Raw genomic sequence first — 24,399 nt, 5'->3', positions numbered from 1 at the left:
TTACTTTTTCCACTGACATATATTACATCTCGTCATATATTTGTCAAATAAATGATGGAAGAGCTAAATTTCCTTGTTTTTATGTTCAGGTTTACTATCTTTATCCGAAGATGAAACGTGTGCTTGTCCAAATGTATTGAAAAATAAATCAACAATTTCTACTTGATTTTTCACACGACTGTACACATTGTTGAGGGCATCAAAGCTCAGCTGCATCACCTCTTCTGCTGGATTTAGTTTGAAGGTTCGTCTGGCTCCATTTTGGTCTCTGCACACTCTTGAGGGACGTATCTGGCTCTGTTGAGGTGCTCAATGCTCAAGAATATTTATTCAGTAGGATTTTCAGAGCTTTTTTTTACTCAACAGCTGCCTGCTGCAGGTTGAAGTGTTAAGTTGTGAACTGTAAAACCAAAACAATGAGCTGAAAGCCACTAAAATGCTTCACATAGTTGAAGAGAACTTCAGAGTCTGGTTTTAATTCTCTCGTCGCTAGAAACAACACTTTTCACATTACACATAATTTTTTAATTCATTGTTAACAACACAGCTTTGAAGTGTGATAGACTGATTGGTGGCAACCTTAAGTTGCCCAGAGTTGTCGGTTTAGTGATTTGCTCTTTCCGGAGTATAATCAGGAAAAAACTGATATTACATTTCAAAAGTTGCCACTCACTTAACCTGCATGGATTTTTTTTACAACAAAGTCTCTGAAGAGAAAGTTCACTCCTGAACTGTCTCTTATTATACTTGCGTGACGATGGATGCAGCACTCAGGTGATATAACTACAATAGAGTCACGTCTATCACTCAGATATGCATACACACACACACACACACACACACACACACACACACACACACACACACACACACACACACACACACACACACACACACACACACACACACACACACACACACACACACACACACTCTCAAACACACCAATACTTTTTTTCCCCCTGTGAGAGTGTCAAGTGGCAGTCCAGAGTGGTGTCTCTCTTTAGGCTGTGTTTGGTATAATTGGCAGCTGATTAATCACAGCTAATTAAATGTAATGATAGAGAAAGGTGGCCAATTTTGTGCTAAATGGTCGTGGTTAGGTAGGGGATTGTCAGGTGGCCGGGCCTATTATTGCAGCACGCGTTGTGTGTGCGCGCGATGGTCAAGGTTAGGTAGTATTGCTACAGAGTGGTGATCCATTATCTGTTTTTGTGTTAGGGAGAGGGTTGTGTGTGTGTGTGTGTGTGTGTGTGTGTGTGTGTGTGTGTGTGTGTGTGTGTGTGTGTGTGTGTGTGTGTGTGTGTGTGTGTGTGTGTGTGTGTGTGTGTGTGTGTGTGTGTGTGTGTGTGTGTGTGTGTGTGTCTGTCTAAGTGGCCAGGTGATTAGTGGAATTAGAACATTAGGAATTGAGATGGAGAGGGTTTGTTAAGTGGAGGTGAGACGAGGTCGGCTCTAGATTTTTCTTTTTGCGTACATATACGTAAGGATGAGAGAGAAACCTTTAAATGTGTTTTAGCAACTAAGGGCCACACGAGACTCTTAAAGAGGGACGGACTGTTATACTCTGTGTGCGCCTGTTGGAAGATTGTTCTGATAGTCTGACCTGCTTGACATTTTTTCCTTTATCTCTTCCTGAAAGTGAGAGTGTTTGTTTTGTTTGTTTCTACTTTTGAATTCTTTTGATCAACCCGTTTGTGTGTAAATTATGTGCCTTCTTATTTCTGAGGATTTAGTTTTTCGGCCCAGATTAGGGAGATTTGTCTTGACGGATTCAAAATCCCAAACATTTGTGTGTGTGTGTGTGTGTGTGTGTGTGTGTGTGTGTGTGTGTGTGTGTGTGTGTGTGTGTGTGTGTGTGTGTGTGTGTGTGTGTGTGTGTGTGTGTGTGTGTTTGCGAGTAGCTGTGCCGCTTTGAGCCCTCAAGACTTTACCAAGTAAGAGGAATCGGAGGCAAAAAAGATGGAGCACTTGCACTGGGCCTTAGTCGCTAAGAAGATTAGACAGACTGAGGGAGAGTGAGTGCAACACATTTTAATTTGTCCCTTTGGCTGGTTGGGTAAGAACATAATGCCTTTGCCTGGGACAGCTAGAGGGATGGAGAGGCAGGGGAAAAGAGCGAGGAGGAGCAGGAGAGATTTGGAGGAAGAGTGGAGGGATTGAGAGGAGTGGGGATTGAGAGAGGAAAAGGATGACGGCGGTGAGGGACAGTCAGAGAAAGGGATGAAGCCCGTCTTTTCTTTGCTCTCCCCTCCCTCTCACGGTATGATGGGCTCCCATCAAAGAGGCCAGCGGGGATTGAGCGCTGTTGATCCTCATTCAGATTAACTTCCTGCCAGATCGGTCTGTGTCGTCGTCCCCCTCCCCCACCGCCCAACCCGCTTTTTTTTTTTTTTTTTTTTTTAGCCAGATTACCAGGAAGAGAGGGAGAGCGAGATTTCTCATCCTGGTCTTATTCAGATTGTATCAAAGCCCCCAGAAACAGATAAAATCCTGATCACTGGTATTTCATGATAATAATCATCTAGTCACTCCACATATCAGGCTAAATCGTTGCTACATGAGCCTGCAGATCAATCTATGTCAGCCCTTATTGACAACTCACACACTGCATATCACTGGTGTCCTAAAAGTAGAAGATAATCTCCCAAAAAATGGAAGACTGCAGCTGCTGGGACCTCAAACTCAAAGCATTTTAAACCGAACTTGTTATTGTTTTATGTTGTATTTTGACTTTTAACCTGTAATCTTTTTTTTTCTTTTTACCATTTGTTCTATTCAGCCTTTATTTAGCAAGAGATTTCCACCTTTATTTAAATCAGTTACAATACAACATGCACATTGTTCAAATACCAGTGTCAAACTCAGTTTAACACGAGCTTTGGGGTAATCTTCTACTATGAGGAGGAAATGAATGTGGTTATGAGAACTCTGGTATAAACAAAATTTATCAATGCACTTGTACACCAGTTTTTGTATACTACAAATACTGGTATTGCAATCTTTAGCAAAGAATTTGAACCGGATACGCAAATCTTTTCTTTGATATTTGTAAAAAAACAACAACATGTTTTTCTTTCCTCTGTACATTGTCAATTCACATAAATCTACTCAATTTAGCGCATTAGTGTTCAAATGATGATAAGATTAATGGGGAAGTGCTAACCAATTAATTATTCAACTCATGAAAGACAAATATTTGCTGGTTCCTGCCTCTAACATATATGAATAGGTTTGTTTTCCTGTTTTGAATTCATGTGCACAAGATTAAGGCACTTAAAGTGAATTGAAGATATTTTCAAAATATTGCCAGGAGTCGTCTTTATGCCCTCACCCTAACTACAGCTGTGGTCGGAGGCATTATGTTGTTGGGTTGTCTGTGTGTCAGTACTATTCCAGTGTTAAATTTGGGATCATTCACAGAATAAATTTAGGAACGATCCAAATCTAAATATCTAAAGTGCCTTCACATCAATTCAAATAATGGTTTTGGATTGTTGGTTAAACAAAACAAGCAATTGGGAGAGATGGACATTTCCACTGTACCATGACTTTCTATAATCTAAATGTTTAATAAATTCTCTGGAAAAAAAAAACAACAACAACCAGCAGACTGATTAATAATAAAAAATAATGCCCTCCGGTGCAGCTTGGATGCTAAATGCAGGCCTGAGACTCCACTGAGCACATTTAACTGTTTACCAGTTGTGTATTCTGTGTAGCGACGCACGGCCTTGAAGCTTTTTATGTATTCATGGGCTGTGGAGGCCAAGCAAACATTATCTACACATTTCTGCTCCTGGTTTACAGTCGCAGCTGCTGAAAATAAAATCAGTGTGATGTTAATGTAAAACTGCTGCGCTCACATAAAAGGACAAGAGCTCATCGTGTAAACACCTTAAAAACCAGTGAGATAGCGTCTTTATTGATCCTGGTATTAGGCTAGTAATAGCAATATTAAAAATGCTCTTTAGACTCTGGGTTTTTATGGATCAATAATGCTTTAATGGTTTTGAGTTATATTTTATTAACCTATATATGTCCTGCTGCTGCTCTCAAATACTACTAGAAGGGTTTAAATAATATATAAACAACCTAACTAGATTGGATTTGAGAATAATGTTTGTTCCACACAGTTTGTCGCTGTTACATTTCTGCTTTCTTATATAGAAGTTCTCATCTGTTTTCCTTTTGTAGACCCCCGGGCTGAGGGCGAAGCCTGGACGCCTGCAGTGGTATTCAGAGAAATGCATTTTCAATAACCAGGTAACACACGTACGCACACACACACACACACACACACACACACACACACACACACACACACACACACACACACACACACACACACACACACACACACACACACGGACATGGACAAAATAGCCCAGATAATCAAGGCCACAAAGAATAAAGCAAAAAGAAGAAGAATGGAAATACAAAAATTCCAGCTTAAGGTGTACATTGTGTTTGTGTGTATAGATGGAGGCCTTGGAGCAGATGGTGGACATCACGGCTAAGCTGTTCGAGTGCGACCGCGATGAGATGTACACTTACATACTCCGGCTCTGCAGTAAGTCTTTCATTTGTCTGTGTAATTTTGTTTCTTTCAGTGTGTGTGTGTGTCTCTGTCTCTGTGTGTGTGCGTCTCTGTCTCTCTATGTGTGTCTCTGTGTGTGTGCGTCTCTGTCTCTGTGTGTGAGTCTCTGTCTCTTTGTGTGTGCGTCTCTGTCCCTGTGTGTGTGTGCGTCTCTGTCTCTGTGTGTGTGCGCATCTCTGTCTCTGTGTGTGTGTGTGCGCGCGTCTCTGTCTCTGTGTGTGTGCGTCTCTGTCTCTGTGTGTGTGCGCGTCTCTGTCTCTGTGTGTGTGCGTGCTCTTTCCGCAGGCTTTGAGTGGGATCAGTCAGAAGTAAGCAGAAGACATGGTGTGATTGCTGCAGTGGAGAGCAGAGCAGATAACAGTTGTGATTGGAGTGTTAAAGCTGATTGTCGACCCATTACACACACACTCACACAAACACACACTCCGACATCACTAGTTAGTGTGTTTGACAAATTACAGCATAGTTGAGGGTCAGTCAGTTGATCAGATTAGTGCTGTGATTGCCTTCTCTCAGCCTGGAGTGCCTGGTCAGAAATTGCTGTGCGGTGCAGCCCGGGTGGTGAGCTGACTACAGCCGCGCAGGTCTGTGTCGTAACAAATCTTTCCTCGTTCCACTCCCTGATGTGTGTCTGGTTGTTTACAGAGAATACAAACGACTGGCAGAAGGCAGAGGCCATGTGGACGAAGATGCAGGAGGAGAACGTCATTCCCAGAGAGAGGACCCTGCGCCTGCTGGCGGACATCCTGAAGAGTAACAGCCAGGAGGTGCCCTTCGAGGTGCCTGAGGTAAAACTCCCCAACTGGTACAATATGTCCATCCTGATAATGCTCAATAGGCAGATGTGTTATTCAGAAGAATAACTGCCTGGAGGTTCCTGAAAGGGGGAGCCGGGCAGGTAAGTGTGAAAGAGAGATTCCCTGGAGGAGACTAAAGGTGCCCGAGGTCAAACATAACACACAGCCATGCAGTGCTTATGGTGAAACAGGGGACAGTTGGACTGTTCGTACTTAATTGTCATCAAGCAAGTCATTTATCAATTTATCATCTTTTTTTTAAAACTTTTTCTGAGCTTCCTTTGTCTAAAAAGGAATTCATATCTTACTATTTCCCGACAGTATAAATTAATTGATTAATCAGCAATGAACAGCCCTACCTTAATATCAGAGATGGTAAATGGTCTGCGCGTATGCACCGCTTAATCACCTTAATGTTCTCTGAGCTGTCATTGGGAGCAAGTTGGGGTTCAGCGTCTTGTCCAAGGATACATTGGCACGTGGAAACGGGAATCAAACCACCAACCTTATTGATTAATGGGGAACCCGCTCTACCATCTGAGCCACAGCTGCTCCCAAGATGTCCTTGTTAAGAAATAATAAAACATACTAAAGCTTATTTTCCAAAAATTATGAATACATATCATATTAAATATAATGGAAACTTGCAGCCACAGACTGTACTGTAGATAAGGTATAAACACATGAATGACTGTAAAACGGAAAAGTAGGACCTTCAAACTATGAATACATACAGTGACCATGCTTAGTAATATTATGTACATGGTGAGTATAGTGTCCAGTATTGATATTGCAGGGTGCTTCAATCAAAGCCAAATATAACCTGGAGCTGCACTTCATCATTCAAACCGCAATCATCTCATCTGCAGTTATTTCCATCCTGATGACACTACAAGTTTATTTTATTCTGAATAAAAAGCTGCTGCTGACTGAACAGACAAACTAAAGAGCAGGTTGACCCTCGCCTCTGATCGGAGGTGCTACCCTCAAAAAAGAAAAAAAACACTGAAAGCTCTTATCAGCTGCTCTCCATACAGCCCCCCCCCCCCCCCCCGCTTTACTTTAAGCCTCTGTTCATTACATGCAGAGGAAACAGGATTGAGGCTCTGATCTGAAGTGTAGTCAATCAGACTGGCTGGCTGGTGAAAGGAATTACAGCTTGATCTGTCTGTAAATCTGTAATGCCAGACTAATTTAGTCAGCAGCTAAATGCCACCATATGGCTGCTGCTTTATGCTTAGCTATATATGTGTGTTTAGCTGCCACAAAACAATATGCAGGGAATCAGATTTTCTTTCTTGACAAATTAAAGACAGTAAAGACAAAGAGGAGTTTTTCTTTAAATTCTCCTCGCTGCATTTTTTCCTCAGCGTCGGCTTGCGTGCTCCAACAGCCCGCAGCGTGATGAGACAGGAAGTGATTGCTGTTGCCTGAAGCGATGCACTCGGTGACCCCAGGGTGCTCTTGAGTTGACACCCCCCCGCTCTAACACACACACTCTTGAACACGCACACTTTTCTTTTGCCCCTGGGGTGCCAGACCTAATTTGCCCCCAGCCAATACAGCTTAACCCCCTCCCCTCGCTGCTACACGGGTGAGCGAACATTACGGGACCCTGCCCCTGCCTGCCCGGCGTTATTGCACTGTCATACACACACACACACACACACACACACACCCAGCAACTCGTTGTCGGCGCACAGTCGAACAGGTTTTCAGGCTTTAACAGCGGATGGAGTTGTGTTTTGATGGAAACATCACACCGAGTTTTAACACTTATTTCCTGTGTGCATCATTTACAGACCTGGTACGCACAAGCTGCCCCCACCAGAGACGAAAGAGATGTCGAATACCAGCCCCGTCTGATCACGCTCTGTAAGAAGGGCAAGACCAAAGGTAAGCAGCAGGAGGTCCTAGTGTTGATGTCCCACATGACACAGAGCTGCGGTGAACACAAAGGAAGCCGGTGGGAAATATTTTAAACCATCCGAGGTGTGTAAAGGTTCGTTTCTAGTCTCTTCAAACTGGAATTTGAAGCTGCAGTTAGATATTTGTGATTATTAAGGGGCAGACGTTGGTGTGAGTAGAGGTTTCATAAATTGTTTTACCTTCAGACAAAACTCTATAAGCTTTATCAACAAGGGAAATTGTAAGCCTAATCTTAAAAGTAGACATCACGTCTACCTCCCGAACCCAAACTGGTAGCTGGTTCCACAGAAGAGGAGGCTGAGAAGTGAAAATATTACCACTGCGTCTCACCACTGTAGCTGTCTTTTTGAAAGCAGATTACTCTATTAATCCAATAATGAGGATAATCTCAAATTCTGCTTTTCTTTATCCCGCCCAATCTCTGACTGGTTTTTGTCTTTCCTCTTCTTCTCTTCTCTTTCTGCAGAAGCATATGGGATGCTGAAGGAAGTTGATAAAAAGGGTGTGGCCTTAAGCCCCCTCTCCTATGACCATCTACTGCGGTCCCTGCTGGCTGAGGGATCCATTGAGGATGCCATGGTGGTCAAGGACATGTAGGTGTCTTTAACTTTCGTAAACATCCTGAGTTACATCTCAACAGAGACCTTTGAAATGCTTTCAGAAAGCCGACGCTAATGAAGCATTTGAAGTGTTTTAAAAGGGGCAGAACATCGCTGTCAAGGTGCTTCAGATCAGGAGTGCAACCAGGTGGATTTTCTGTCATGGTTGTGCGCCACGAATTTGTCAACCAAGTTCTTCTGTGACGTTCTGAGCTGTTGAGGGAAAAACGTCGGGTACAAATGACCTGAACTGCGACTCGATGGCACTTTGATTTTCCAATATGACATTGCGTCCACTCAAGAGAGTTGACAGCACAATCGTTGCTCCCCACCACCTCCACTCACTGGATTTTGGCTCCATGAGACTTCTTTCCTTTCCCCAAAGATTTGACACAAAATTTGGTGTGCGCTCTCTGCTCAAATTTCAGGTTGACGAGTGTCACAAAAACACGTGTAACTTGCGTGCTGATGTTGAACAAGCGACGTAAGCTGGAATACTTACTCATGAACGTTACGACATCCCCTGCTTCGTGCGCGTCACAGTGACGCTCTCCGTTCACGCGCAACCGTCTCAGAACGTTTTGATCACACACACCGACAATCCATCGTACTTCAGTGTCTTTTGTTGGTTCAGATCATCTGATTTAGTTAGCGTCAGTGAAATATTCCCCCCTCAGGGCCGGCAGACGGCACAGCAGTGCATCTCGGTTATAAAATACCAAATTCAACCTGTAGTGTGGTTAATGCTCTGCTACTTTCCCTGCCTCTTCAGTCGGTGGCAGCGGGTCACCTCAGGCTAAAACTCCAGCTCCTCAGTAGACATGAGGATTATAAACTGATTGTGTGCTAACACACTCAGCCCTGCTGGATATGAACAATGGTTCTTACTAAGTCCCAAGATACACACACACACACATACACACACACACACACACACACACACACACACACACACACACACACACACTCGGATGTACAGATTAATTTTGGTTTTCTGGGAAGCGGGTGACTTTGTGCAGAAACGTCAATCTACTTCCAATTAGTAATGTATCATGTGTTGTTGTGTTACCGGGGCCATGTCGGGGCTCGACCCTGGAGACAAATGGAAGGACAGACAGAGGTATTAGAGATCTGAGCTTAGCGCAGAGCTGATCTTCTCTTTTTAGGTAATCTCCTCCTTTTTCCTTTATCTCCTTTTGTCCCTTTCTTTATATCACTTTCTCTCTGCTTCTGTGTTTTCTTCCGCAAAGATTTAAGATAATAACATAATGACATCCACTGAAAGAAGAGATGCCGCTACTAATTTTCACAGAAAGCGGGGGGAGAAAAAAAACATGTAAAAACATCTATTACACTATCAGCCTCTTCCCTGTTTTCTGCTCTCGACATGGTTCTCTCTCTTATATTATGAGAAATAATCATATCAATTTTAGAGCCGTGTTTCAACAAGCACGCGGCAATGCGAGTGATAACCCATCTCCAGTCTCTGTTTGAATTGGTTTATGGCATCCCTGCCTGGATAAAAGCTTAGTTTATCTGCACTCTTAATGAGAAGTGAAATGAGCTGAGAGGAGAGCGGGGCAAAGATGGAAACGGGAAGGAAAGGATGGAGATAAAAGGAGCTAAATGGGAAAAGAGGAGTGAACGAGGGGAGGAGGGCTAGATTTAATCACGTAGCGGGATAATGAAGACGCTATAGGCATTAATTCTCCCTGCGTGTGGGTGTGTTTGTTTTTTGGGTAATCTGTACAGAATTGAGCATCGGGGTGCTTATGGTGAGATTATGGGATTGGGAGAGAGTGATGATGATGATGAGAGAGAGCGAGGAAGAGTTGGATGATGGATTGGCTAAAGCACAATACCACTAAAAGGAGACGGTGAGAGTGGTAGTGAAAGTGTGTGTGTGTTTCTCTGTATGTGTGTTTCTGTAGATGTGTGTGTGTGTGTGTGTGTGTGTGTGTGTGTGTGTGTGTGTGTGTGTGTGTGTGTGTGTGTGTGTGTGTGTGTGTGTGTGTGTGTGTGGTGGGAAAAGGTGAGTGAGAGACACCTTCTCGAGATTTTCCTCCACCTGATAAGAATAATTCTGACCACCTCCTACCACTCCGTCTCCACGACAATCCATCGGGAACCCTGTTACCGCTCCAACCTTCGCCGTGACCCTGTTACAGCGGTTGCCGGATGCCGCTTGGCCTGGTGTCGCCGCGGTGATAAGGATTGCCAGCTTGATGCTCAATTGAGCGGACGGATTAATCTGGTTGCAGGGCTATAATAATCACACACAAAAAAAAAAACAGGAGGCGAGCTTGATTGAGGTTTTAGTGGCAAAGAAATGAAAAGGAGGAGGGCTGAATGGGACAGAGCGAGGGAAGGAAGAAGTGATGAGCAGCCGCTCCCAGCAACCTCGCCCTCCCACATAATACCACACACAGATATACACAAGCCACGTGAGGGAGCTCAGCAGGAAGGAACATCACGTATACGGCGACATCAATCAACTGCTTGATGTCTGTATTATGTTGAGGTCACAGCAGGCGCTTTACTCGAGGCTCAGTCAGTCAGATTTGTTCCTATTGTTTTGTCTATCTCATGTGTTTATCCCCCCCGTCTCTGTGGAGTCTAATGGTCCTGTAAAAGTGATGCCTCATAATGTCGCAGAATTAAAGCCAAAGATTCTGAACGGATAGAAACTTACAGATTATAAAGATTTACTTGTTGTGATGCACGACAGCGTCGGCTTTAAAGTTAGAAATAATGGACTTTCTTCAGCATCACTCATCTGTCATCTATGTGTAATCTATTATCAAGACATCAATATAGGAATAGGTGCTTTTTTTTCCCTATTTTCATAGCACGAGACAATCCTACATGGGATTAAATAGACACACAACAATACATCCTATAAACAGAGTTCTAGCAGTTGACATGCTGCATGTGCAAAAACTGAATAGAGACAAGCTTCCCTGGACGGTCTAAAAAAATATGCTTATTCTTTGATTATTTGACAGTGAAAAAGTACATTTCCTGCAAACTCAAGCCAAAACTAGAAAAACTATAATCCAAATACAATATTACACACATTATTTATGTCCAACAGATCAAAATATCAAAACTATTGAAATGTGCTAACCAAGAAAATGTTTTGTCTCTGTCTCAGTGCTCAGTCTCGTGTGCCGGGCTTCAAGCTGAGTGATAGTGCCAACAATTTGCTCATCATCACACACAGCAAGAAAGGCCAGATCAAAGGTAAGAAACACAAACGTAAGAACGTAAGATAAAAACACACACACACACACACACACACACACCCCTACTGTCCTTTGGTACATACACACACACAGTCACCTCTCGCACTCCCTCACAGATGCTCTCGAGATGCTGAGGTCAATGCTTCAGTTGGGCCACCTGCCCACGCATCTTGCCATCACCAGACTGGTTCAGGCTCTGGGTAACCATGGCGATGTGGCAGGGATTCAGGAAGTGGAGACGCTAATAAAGGGCCTCGGCACCAACCCCAACTTGTCCAGCATGGTGTTTATCAACAACACAGCACTGGCACACATCAAAAAGTAAGGCCACTCAGTCTGTGGGTGGAGAGTGACAACTGTCTTTGAGTCGAGGAGGAACTTTAAACCCCTCTGTGTAGGATTTGAAGATGTCATTTTTCTGCAAATAAAAATGTAAGACATTGAAGTGATTTGAAAGACAACTAAAATCACATTAGTCTGCCTACAACAAAGGGGCCTTAACTCAGGATTTTGATCTTCCTAACGCTGATCTTCCGAGAAAGTTGTCATCACACGACTTTCATCTGTAATCCTTGAAGACTGACACCAACATTGTGTAGTCAAACAGTCACCAAAGAGAAAAACACTTGGCTGAAGATGAGCAGCGCTGCAGGTTGCATGAGCAACATATTATTCCAATATAGCCCGGTGTGAATCTTTCACGCTTCTTCGTAAACACTGTGACACATAAACAGTTTAATGCAGCACCAGCAGCAGAGTGTGACGAGAGCCAGGCTGACACACTCTTAAAGTAAAAAGCTCACAGGGCGAGTGGGGCGTCAAGTACAAATAGGAAACGCAGGCGTGATCGGATTATTCATGGATTCCTTTTAATGTCATGAAAACGCCCATCCTCCGCTGCTGCTTTGTCGCTTCTCAAACAACAGAGAACAAAATAATAAAACACATTGTGCATCAAAGTTTCATTGTGCCTTATGCCGCATTAGCGCTGTCCCCGAGCTCGAGCAGCAGCGTCCCCCATGCCAACTCGGAGGGACAGCAGGAAGTGAAGAATGGCGAGGCGGTCTCACGCCCGATTGGCCACCGCAGCGCAGGGCTGTCAGCTTGAACCCTGACCTCTGGGAGCTGCGCTCTGAGCCTCTCTGACACGTGCTTCCCCGTTGTATCTGAGTCGAGCTGACTGGTTAAGAGCTGCGGCGGAAAAGCGAAGCAGGCCCGGAAAGCGGAGCGCCACATTTAGAGGGGCCCCTCGGTGAATTATTCAGACGGTCCCAGTCGCAACAATCAGCGTAGATATGTTTCCCCACCTCTGGACGCTCACACACACATACACACAGTGCTGCACACACACCCGGTGTGTTAAATATTCATCACGACTGGTGACGGTGGGAGGGAGCGGGGAGCGTAAAGTGTTAGTATCGAGGCCGGGTTGCCAGTTTGAGTTGTTTTCGGTTTGTAGTGCTTTGTTGTGCAGGCTTTGTGTGGTTGTGGCAATCTCAGCAGAAACAGATTTCACAGTGTGAGTGGAAAAATGAGTTTGTGTGCACTCGGAAGGAAGGTTTTAAAAGACAACAAATGAAACTAGCATCATTTTAATATTGAATTATAAACATTTTCAAAGTTTAAAAACAACATGTGGGAGCAGTTTTATTGCTGTTTAATGTGACCAGTTTGCCATAATATATTCTATGCATATGTTCCTCCCTTTGAAAGCTGAACAATGGTGTGACGGATTACAGATGTGTTTCTCCAAGCCAGTATCCCAAAGAAGTACAGACATATTGGACATTTTTGCAGCTAGCAGTGAACATCCAAATTCAGGGCCAAATGTAGGATAAAGTGTGTCCCGTTATGTAACAATTCAAATCGCCCTATAGCGCAGTCTTTCTCCGACCTAAACCATGCCATCGCTGGCATGCGTTTCCGCTGGACTTTGAAAACTTATCCTAGAAAGTAATGTAACTGTCTGAAGAGTTCACATGTGCAGGTTACATGGTGTAGTTTCTGACCCTCTCTTTCCCTCCCGCTCATAATTTCCCATCCCGCGCCGTCTTCAGTGGTGATCTGGAGTCAGCAGTCGAGCTGCTGGAGGGAATCTACACCCGTCCAGACGGCACCGGCTCCAGTATGTCCTTCGTCTTCAGAAAGATCCTGGAAGCTGACAACGACAAAGCCTTAGACAAGAGTAAGACGCACACACACACAGAAGGCATACGTGTCCAGAAATACGAGATCACATCCAAAAGGACTGGTTTAAAATGAGTATCAGAAAGACGCAACATAAAATGTGACCACGGTGTGCATGTTGTGTTGCAGTGAGTGCGATGGCAGAGCGCCTAGCCAACCACTTTGCCTGCTACAGACCGGTGTCGGACCTTTTCCTCCAGCTGCTGGATATGGACAAAGTCGAGGACGCCAAATTCATGCTGGCTGTGAGTATATGCGCACGCACACGCACACACACACACACACACACACACACTGTTGATCCCTCCTAAAATGAAAGGGGCTTAACAATTATACAATACAGAACTTGAATCTTGAGACACTCCTTTGGATGACATTCAGGTAAAAATATATTTGTGATACTTCACACATTAATGTCTTGCTACTCAGGCTTACTGCTTTTGGACACGCACACACTTGCTGGCTTTCAGATGAGTTTGGGCTCCGTCCTCAGAGGCTGGGATGACACACATTTGATTAATATTAGAGGGAAATTAAGTGGCATTCATGGAAATGGATACAGATACATTACTCGCTGCTCTTTCTCACTCGCTCTTCTTCACAGTTTAAACAGGAAGTGAACGAACACATGGTTTTCAGGTCAGACGTGTGTTTCTCATCACACACGCACTCATTCATCTTTGTGTAAAGAGGAGAGTTGTCAACGTCTCCCCGGAGAGAAACCACAGGTTGACTCTTGAGCGATTTTGAATGTGTGACGCTTGCAAAAGAAACACAAACACAACAATCTGCTGTTGTATAAATGTGTCGTTCTCATGAGTGCAGATTTTAGGTTCAAGTCAAATCTGTGTACCATGAGGAGAGATCTGCGAAATGTTGTTGGTTGCTTTTTTTTTTTGGACATTTTGTGATGACTTTGAATACATTTTACATCATCTGGAGCGTTTTTGTCCCAGCACGCACTGCTCCATTTGACCGCCTTGCACTTGGTAACATTTTAAATTATAACATCAAAGTAATTCAAATCTACCCACCCCCTAGCCAAAAAAAAAAAATCAACAAGGGACCTGGTGATGAATTTAGTCCATCACAACTCCCCGCTGCATTCGTCCAGCTGTCAGACCCCAGCGATGGCGGAGACGTTCTTCTTCTTTTTCTCCGCCACAATCGCTGACTTATTTATCCGGCCTCACATTTATGTCAGGAAACGCTTGGCCACATTTCACCGCGGAGGCTTGTGGTCTGAAATTGGCCTCGTACTACTTCACTTATTTAACACAGTTCGCATATTACAGCTCGATGACTCTGCATCGAGCCAGGGGACATGAATATGTAGCAGCTGGATGGTTGAGAGACAGGAGGAAAGGGTGGAGGCAGCTGGAGCGATCAAAACTTTCTCCGAGAAAGACACAAACATTCAGGTGGAGACGTGTCCTTCCTCCTCTCATGCGAGGATGACTCCCCTCTACCTGAGTGATCGCCCACTCAGTCACCCAGCTGCATGTGATGACTGCTCACTAATGAATACAGATAGATTACTGGCTACTCTTCATAACTTTTTAAACATGAACTACAGAAATCGGGAGTTTATCAGGTCATTGCATGTTCCTCATCACGCCATCCTAGCTGCGTTTTTTTTCCACCCTGAAATAACGTTCGTGGTTTGGGGCATGCAGTATTAGACTGATTTTAAACTCTTATAAAGCATAATTTGCTCTATAAATAATAGACCTCTTTAAACAGGAATACAAAGGACTACTAATACATATGCAACCGCAGACAGTTAATATGCAGCATTGTATTCAAAATATTTACTGTAAAAATCCAGATTGAGCAGGAAAGGGGGGGGGGGGAGTGCTGACACCTTGAGGTGGGACACACCAAACTTGAGTAACAGACTCGCCTTCAGTCTGCCAGGGAGCTCAGTTACAACTGTTGATAATAGCTGGTGTCACCTGGACCAGTTTAACAGAGTGAAACTGGGAGACACACGGAGAGACACATGAACCACAACAGACTGAGGGAAGACATGTGTCTGCCCTTCGTCTCTCCCCGACATGTTGAGTGATTATCTTTTAATTTTTAAACAGGGATGCCTGACTTAACATGTATGTTAATGGACAGATATGTTACGCACAAGTCTCATCTTTATTACTATTTAAACACAAACTATGGCTATGTGATTTTAAAGCCATAATATGCATCTTGGCTTGACATTTTTCGCCCTCTTTTACTCTATAAAGATGGAAGGATCCTTTTTTTTTTTTTTTTTTAAATGACTGTTATCAGGTTTCATTTTAGAGCGGGAGGAGGAATATACTTTTAAAATTGATGTATGTAATATAAAAGCTTAGCAATCCAACAGATCATCAACTAGCTCGTACCTCTTTCAAAAATGTATTTATATAACACAGTTCATTAGTGATAGAATCTAACTAACTACATTTATTCAAGTCCTGTACTTGTGAACAAATTTGAATTATCTGTATTAAGTATTTCTATTTTAGGACTTTTAAAAAAGAAGCAAAATTAGACAGATGATCAAATTTAGAGCTTACTTTTTTTTTTTTTTTTTTTAAAAGATGAATCAATTAGTTGAGTAGTTTAGATTAGTTATAGACAATCGGCAACTGTTTTAATAAGAGATTAATTGTTCAGTTAAATTTCCCTTTCATAAATGTCAAATATATTGTGCCTTTCATCTCAGATGTGATAATTTTCTGCTTTTCTTTCAGTAAAGTTAATTATTCTGAAATTTTAATAACTGATTCGACAAACGATGACATCTCTCTTTGAGCTCTTGGATCATTTTTGATGGACGTTTCTTACTATTTTCTTTGATTGATCACAGGTATACCAGCAGATTAATCTACAATGACAATGATTATTATTTGCACCCCTAAATATAAAAGTTAAAGGTCAGCTCCACCTCAACCCACTATAAAAATTAAATGATCACTAATGCAGTTCACACACACTCAGCGGTATCAAAGTGCCTTATAGACTTTTAACAACAAAATAAAAGTGATAAACCACATTAAAAGGCTGTCATGTCAAATCAAATTTTACTCTAAACGCTGAAGTATTGTTCGTTGCGCTGGAGAAGAACATCTGCTTGTTGTCGGAAGTGTAAACTTTTGAGGCAGCACTTGAAATGTGAGAAACCCACTGACACACAGTCGGACTGTCTCGGCTCTTAAGCCCTGAAAATTTAAATACTCGTGTAAAACACGAAAACAAAACTGCAGGACAAATCCTGGAGGTGTCAGACAGTAAAACTACAAGGACTTTCAATATCAAAGACATTTCTAAAACGTGTTCTCCCGTTTTGTCTTTGTAGTTACAGTTTGAGTTGAGACCCAGCAGAGTCGCATCACGGCCCTTTTTTGTCTTCGTGACCCCTCACCCCACACCCCACCCCCGGCCCTCCTGCGAGCTGCTCCACCAGGGTCACTGGAGGGTAGCAGCCCCCGACACACACACACACACACACGTCCCATTTCAAGTGAAACAGGACCGAAACTCTGAAAAGCTTTTAAGTAGGCGAGTGCACTGTAATGATGACGAGGCTATCAGGAGAGACGGTGGGGAGCGGGAGGGATAAGAAGAGAAGCAGTGAGGCTTCACGGACTCGTCTACAACTGCTTTACTTGCATGTGGGGGGCGAGGGGGCGGGGGTGGGGGGGGGGGGGTCACGGAGGAAGAGGAGGAAACATTCCCTGGGTATCAAGAGCTTTTAGGCAGTGTGGTGTGTGTGTGTGTGTGTGTGAGGCCCGTTCGGTTGTGGCGTCACCGTTGGGACTGGTCGGTGTGGCAAGGGAGGAAAAAAAAAATCCAGGCGAGAGGGAGTGAGAGCGAGGAGCAAAGTTGCTTCAAAGAGTGAAGTGGCACAGTGTTGGTCTAATTGCCTGATTGTACGAAAGCCATTCTGCCACTTAGTGACTCAGAAAGAAGGCAGCTCTGTGTGTGTGTGTGTGTGTGTGTAGTGTGTGTAGTGTGTGTGCGTGTGTTCCTGTTAAAAGCCTTACAGGCCACTCACTTTTAATTCGTTACGAGGCGCAGAAAGAGTGAAACACGTTAGTTTACGACTGGCTAGTAATCGGACCTCATTGCTGCTCAGCCAAGAGAACACACTAACTCACTCGGAGCACAGCAGTGTTAATGCATCTCCTACACTCACACACACACACACACACACACACACACACACACACACACACACACACACACACACACACACACACACACACACACACACGCGCGCGCGCACACACACTATATTGTAGGTATTTTTGTATGTAGTTACAGTAACACACATGTACAGTTTTAACATTCACAGTTATCAGATTGCCATTATGAAGTACATGTTTGTCTAAATTCACGTCATGTTTGTATATATTGTTTTGATAATTCAACTTTTTTCAGTGTCGATGGCAATATTAACAAACAAAATTTGCCTAAAAAATGTATTCTGCATCTCAGACTCCACATTCCGTTCATCCACTGCTCATATCAGTGTAAAAATCAGTCAACAAATGCCAAGAAATAGTTGCAGACAGGTTTTTTTTCCTCCCCGTCTTGTCCGTTTACTATCCATCTCTTTTACTTCTTGCCATCCACTTAATGGATTTAAATCTTAAAGCTGGACAGGAGACAATCGTGCAGCAAACAGCTCGATCTCAGGCTGTACTCACATTTACAAATGCCACTAGACGAGGCCCTTAGTGAGACTAAGTGATGGTAATTATGCTTTTCTCTCTCTCTCTCTCTCTCTCTCTCTCTCTCTCTCTCTCTCTCTCTCTCTCTCTCTCTCTCTCTCTCTCTCTCTCTCTCTCTCTCTCTCTCTCTCTCTCTCTCTCTCTCTCTCTCTCTCTCTCTCTCTCTCTCTCCCCCCCCCCCCCCCCCCCCCCCCCCCCCCCCCCCCTAGATGTACCCAGTGCTGTACATTTAAATTCACCAAGAAACGAGTAGTTATTAAATCCGTAATTATCCTTTAACCCGAGCGTAACCCCGAGTGCGCGGGTGTTTGTGTGAATGTGTGGGTGTGATGGAGTGCATGTGTGTTTATATACTGCACCTATGTGAAGCGCACAGGTTGGAGAGTCTAGTAGACCCAGTGGTATTACTCACATTTATCTCCTATTTCTTTTTTTGTCTCTTTTGCCACGATGCAGCGCTGTAACGCCGTGGCTGAGCAGAAGGAGATGCTGCTGTCCTTCGTGGCTCAAAAGGCTCAGAGTCCTGGACAGGTAAAGTCAAAAGCATTTATCTCCTCATGATCTGCATTTGTAAAGCATAATTTAATGATTTTTAACCTGACAGGCACCACAGGCCTGTCAGTCAAACGGACATTCCCCAAACACACTCCTTTCTGAGGCCTAATATCTAATCAATGATGCGATTATTTTCAGATGGACCATCAGAAAACTAATGACAATGGGTGACTTTAGCAGATGACACCATAATAACTTGTGGAAAAAAATATATTGACTATGTATGTCATGAGAGAATTTGAATGGGAGTCTATGGAGGCAGACATTTTTTTGGAGCCAACCCCTAGTGGCCTTCAGTGGTATTGCGGTTTTAAGGCACTTCCACATTGGCCTCACTTTTTTATACCCGGAAGCTACGTCCACTTTTTATACAGTCTGTGCTTCTCAGTCAGATCAATTCATCGCTCCTTCCCAGTTTCGGAAATACTTTATAAAGTTTATTACTATTACTATTCATAATAATGTGAAGCAAAAGCATGTTATTATTTTTGATCCTCACTTTACTTTTAGTACCGAAAACTTTGCAATTGTAACAAATCCTGTAAATGAATGTCTGTGTGCACAGGTGGGAAAGATCAAGAACCTGCTGAGCCTGATTCCAGACTTCACTGAGAAGGAGGTTCTGTACCCCTACATCATGAAATGTCACGGTAAGACGCATAAACACACGCACTCGCTCTCACACACAGCCTGAACGGGTCTCGTGGCGTCAGTAAGGCAGCAGGCGACTCACTGGCCTGCAGCTAAGTCAACATTAACAGATGCATTAACAATGCATCAGGTCAAGGAGTGTGTGTGTGTGTGTGTGTGTGTGTGTGTGTGTGTGTGTGTGTGTGTGTGTGTGTGTGTGTGTGTGTGTGTGTGTGTGTGTGTGTGTGTGTGTGTGTGTGTGTGTGTGTGTGTGTGTGTGTGGAGGCAGACATTCAGGGGTTAGAAGAACACATGTCCTCTAATGAGTTAGCTGTCCTGGCTAGCCTAGCGTGCTAATCTCGACACGTTCCACCACTCAGCTTCTTCTTTTTTTTTTTCTTTCTTTCTCCGACCCGTCTCGTCCTCTCGTCGTCTCGTCCTCTCCAGCTTTTCACTCCTGTCTGTATTTTCTTGTCCTCAGTTTTTTTAAGTTCTCGCTTTCCCTTCACTCTCGCGCCCCCGATCTCCCGTATCTTGTCACACCCGAGATGAGAAGACATGACTATTTAATCGGCATTAGCCTGTTGGTCGGTCAAGGCAGCCATAGGAGAAGCAATTAGCGATGCTCTGCTCGCCTCTGTTCTCTCCACGTCTGTGTGCTTTTTCTTTTTTTCCTGTCTTTTTTTTTCTTTTTTGGGGGGACAATCGCAACTTCTCACTTTTATTATCCCTCTGATTCTGCTCAAACCGACGCGAAATAACTCATCATTTCATGGAAAAGGTTACTTATTGCAGCTTTATAAAAGTGTAATCATCTGATTTTTAAATGTGTCTAAAAGATTGTTCTACTGCTCAGGTGTGTTCTCTTTATTTCTTTCAAATCTCTTCATTTTCAAAAGTCCCTGTGAGTCTTTTCCTATTGTTTTTTTTTTTTTTTTCCCATCGTTACTCCACCGCTGAAAAAGAAGCAGACCTCACGTTTACGCAAGTTCTGCTTGTTAACACACTCAACCAGCAGCATTTCAGAAGTCATAAAAACAAAGTGTTATTCTGGTAAAAGATTTAGTAAATACAAAGATTGGCCGGTGTGTCTTCTCCATTTAAAATAAAATCTCTTGGCACCAACAAATTGATCACAGACCACAGCGGCAGATAACGTGATTATCCCACCACATGTTTTTTTTCTCTTGCTCACACTGTCAGATTTTCTCCAAATATCTCCACCATAAATAAGAATTTGATGTGTGTGTGTGTGTGTGGGGGGGGGGGGGGGTTCCCCCCCTTTTGTCTCAGTTGTTGACTCTTCGTCTCTCTCTCTCCTTCTCGTCTGGCAGTTATGGATAAGGACTTACCGTCAGCCAAGGCTTTGCATGAGCAGATGCAGAAGGAGGGGATAGTTGTAGACGAGCTGTCACTCAAACGGCTGGCTGTGCTTTACCGCAAAACAGGAGAGATGGTGCCATTCCCTGAACCCCCCGTGAGTCTCACACACACACACACGCACACACACACACACACACACAAACAAACACACAAAGGAGATGCTCTACACAATCACTCGGTTGCAAATGTGACTGGCTCCGGTATTTAACGATGTCATATCAAATGAACCGAGCTACGGGTTTGAAAACACGATCGTGCTCCAAGTTACACAAACAAACTGCGACTGCAGTGTTGCCAGTTTGATTCCTCAGACCAGTAGAAAGAAAAAAAAGAAAAGGGTTTTCTCCCGTCACTCAAAAATTATTTCATGTGCCCGTGTGAACTTAAAGGGGAACTGCCAATTTTACACTTCGATATACAGGTCAGGTTAGCGCGACTGCACACGTGAACAAAAATTGAGTAAAGCCTCCACAAGGAGCCGTGAAAATGCGATAAAATGTCTGACGTGATGTCACTTTAACTACATGAGCTGCTGCTGATACGCAACGAAGCACAGGGCTGTAACAATAACTACGAGCGCACTAGGTCACCACCACTTTTGCCTTGCTGGTGAAAGTTATGGTGAATATGATGTATGATACGAAATATAAACACAGCTGTTTACTTTTCATCATTGGCTGTCTTCCATCCAAATGTTCGAGGGCTTCTCAGTGGAAAAAAAAAAAGTGTTTTTTTTTTTTACTTCTCACCATGTTGTGAGCCCTCAGATTATACCTGACCTGCAGGTTGGGAACAACTAGACTAATCTGATTGAAATCAATATCATAATCATATCTAGATGTCACAGTATGGCAAAGATATGGATGTTATATATGAGGCTATATGCTTTTTTTTTTTTTTTTTTTAATTACAGTGCGCTTGCAATCAGTTTGTCATGTGATGTGTCAGGATCCCGTTATCACAACATGGTTTTACCGAGAGTCAATAAATAATACTTCACAAATATCCAGCAGCCCAACATTAACGAGCACATAAGTTAAATACACATATACACGGCTTCCATATTGATACAACTGTGCACACACGAACAGCGTACACAAATACACACACACACACACACACACACACACACACACACACACACACACACACACACACACACACACACACACACACACACACACACACACACACACACACACACACACACACACACACACAGCTTCTAACCAGAGCTGGCACTTGTCCGGCTGGTGTCCTAATGCGTGCCACTGTGTGTGTGCCATTAGTAATGTGAAGGAGCAGTCTGCCCGCTCACGGTAGTTTCAGCACACACAGGCCTGCAGCGAGCCTCCTGTGGCTGTTACTTTCTCCCTCTCTCTCTGTGTGTGTGTGTGTGTGTGTGTGTGTGTGTGTGTGTGTGTGTGTGTGTGTGTGTGTGTGTGTGTGTGTGTGTGTGTGTGTCAGGAATTACGCCACACAGTCGCAGAGTACATATATTGTGTAAGCGAGATGGTGTCACTGTGATGGACGCTCTCCTTTTTCTGGCTCATGGTGTTTTTGGAGCATTTCAGCACATTGAGCGTTTTGTAAGGCCTATATTTGGCGCACACACACACACACACACACACACACACACACACACACACACACACACACACACACACACACACACACACACACACACACACACACACACACACACAGCCCTCTCAGCCACAGCACTTTGATGCACTGTCCCCTCGAGGCAGGTGTAGGCCGAACTCTTACCTTCCCATCACTCACCTGCAGTACAAAGATAGAAGGAGAAAGAGGGATGAAGGTGGAGAAGCTCCTGCATTATTTACCGAATGTCAGGCTAGTTAAGTGATCGCTGGGTTTTATAAGCAGAGGAGAGAAAACGAGTTGCAAGGAGAGGGAAAGGTGAACGGCCCTGGTATTCAGAAGTTTTCCAGAAATAGGCAGGAGCCCACCTCTCTTTGTTGTTCTCCGTCCTCATCTGCACAGAGGTTGCCGCTCCCCTGAAAACATTTTCCCACAGCAGCATGTCACCGCGTCTGAAAGGGAATGTTATGATTTTAAAAATGTCATTTCTAATTGCTTTGAGCTTTTGTCAAAACCAAATAAAACAACACGTGGACAAATCTAGTGAGGAAAATACGTTTTGTGTAATTAGGGTGACGTGACCCTTTTGAAACCGTTTGAAACCCGTGCCAAGATCTCGCTCCCCTTCCACAGCGAACGCTGCAATTTATCGGCATTAATTACTACATTAATAAGAAAGTGTACATTGTAAGGAGCTGGCGTAATCTGCACAAAAGCCTCTCACCTTCTCCCCCCCATAAAAAACACCCACCATAACACTTTGTCTGGATCAAAACACTGATTAATTAGCCAGGAACCGAGGCAAAGAACGGAAGTGTGTGTTTGGGGAACGTGCTACAAATCCCTTATTTGTGTATTAATGGGGATTTAAAGATGAAACGAGACAACCTGGTCGGAGACTATTTAGACGGACCCAGGAGGGCCCCCGGTGCTACTCACTTTTGGTAAGAGGTGAGATAGAAACACAACTTACAGCAGGTGAACATCGTGAGTTTGTGTGGAAGATCTTTGCGGCTGAATCGTCTAATTTTTTTTTTTTTTTTTTCTTTCTCTTTCCAGGAGTCTTTCAAGTTTTATGCAGACAAGCTGAAAGAGAGAGCTGCCAAAGCCCAGGCGACAGCAGAGGAATAAAGATTCAGTCTCCTCTCCTCACACCTCCATCCGAATCCCACTGTTTTCTTCCTCCACCGTTTTATTTAGTTTTTTTTTAAGTCGTCGAAGCTAAAATGTCGGGTATTGTGTTGTGACTGTCAGATGTTAAGACTCTGTCCACTGAGATATGATAATGAAGATGTACAGAAGTATTTATGCTAATAAATAATGACAGGAATCCAGATCGTGTGCCTGAGAATTTGTGTGGTTGTCTGTTATGTGTTCATTTATTGAGCACATTTCTCTGTCTGTATGGCTCTGCTTTCACCTGAAAGAAAGGACGACCCTCCTCTCATAGCCAATTTGAATCTAAAAACTTTGGCGACTTTAACTGTGATCATTTTCTGAGACAGCTTTTGAAGGCTCACTGTTTAATTGGCAGTCTTCTCTGTGTGGATATGTATGCAAGGTAAAAAAAATTAAAAAATTAAAAAGCCGTGCAAAATCCGAGATGGTTCTTCATAAAGCTCCATTTTTTACAAAAAACACAGATCAGCCAAAACATTAAAACCACTCTCAGGTGAAGCATAAAACTTCCCTTCATTAGAATAATGTTCAGTTGTTATTCCGTCTCGTTTATTTTAAAGGTCGCTTCGGAGACCCAATTCATTTAAATGCGAAGGACAAAATATGAACACCTTTTCAGTTTAAACCAGTACAGATCAACACCTCAATCAGAAGAAATAATAATTTAATATTATGATCCTTATTACTGGAGGATTTATTGCTGGACTGTTGTATTATACTTCATGTTTCACCTGTCGGTGGTTTTAATGTTGTGGCTGAATGGTGTATTTGTACGGTAACCATATTCATTTTCATACAGAATGCATAAGACTATTGGCATTTATGTTATCAAGCATTGATTTTTTTTTTTTTTTTTTTTTTGCCTGAGAGAAAGTCTGCTGCTGTCTATCTCGAACACACCGCAGCCGTCCTCTGCTCGGCACTGAACTCTTTTCACTCTCCGATGCTGGCTGCAGATATTCTTGTTTCTTA

The 24,399-nt window shown here is 43.4% G+C and overlaps 1 protein-coding gene across 1 annotated transcript in view; it reads left to right on the top strand.

Moving 5' to 3' along the window:
• The window catches only part of lrpprc (leucine-rich pentatricopeptide repeat containing), a 61,000-nt gene extending 37,416 nt beyond the window's left edge, over positions 1-23,584 (top strand). Inside the window, exons 26-38 of the mRNA XM_069692985.1 lie at positions 4,198-4,266; positions 4,483-4,573; positions 5,246-5,388; positions 7,200-7,293; positions 7,793-7,919; positions 11,080-11,168; positions 11,287-11,491; positions 13,228-13,355; positions 13,487-13,602; positions 18,532-18,606; positions 19,196-19,280; positions 20,595-20,737; positions 23,308-23,584. Of these exons, the coding sequence (XP_069549086.1) occupies positions 4,198-4,266; positions 4,483-4,573; positions 5,246-5,388; positions 7,200-7,293; positions 7,793-7,919; positions 11,080-11,168; positions 11,287-11,491; positions 13,228-13,355; positions 13,487-13,602; positions 18,532-18,606; positions 19,196-19,280; positions 20,595-20,737; positions 23,308-23,379 (1,437 nt within the window). The 3' untranslated portion in view covers positions 23,380-23,584. The remainder of the gene's footprint in view (positions 1-4,197; positions 4,267-4,482; positions 4,574-5,245; positions 5,389-7,199; positions 7,294-7,792; positions 7,920-11,079; positions 11,169-11,286; positions 11,492-13,227; positions 13,356-13,486; positions 13,603-18,531; positions 18,607-19,195; positions 19,281-20,594; positions 20,738-23,307) is intronic.
• Positions 23,585-24,399: the final 815 nt, after the last annotated feature.

Source organism: Brachyistius frenatus, unplaced genomic scaffold (assembly GCF_029030835.1).
Source record: "Brachyistius frenatus isolate BFR_SWC_R1_liver_20210118 unplaced genomic scaffold, ASM2903083v1 Contig_13, whole genome shotgun sequence".
NCBI classification, from domain to species: Eukaryota; Metazoa; Chordata; class Actinopteri; family Embiotocidae; genus Brachyistius; species Brachyistius frenatus.
This window is presented reverse-complemented; position numbering and strand designations above follow the sequence as displayed.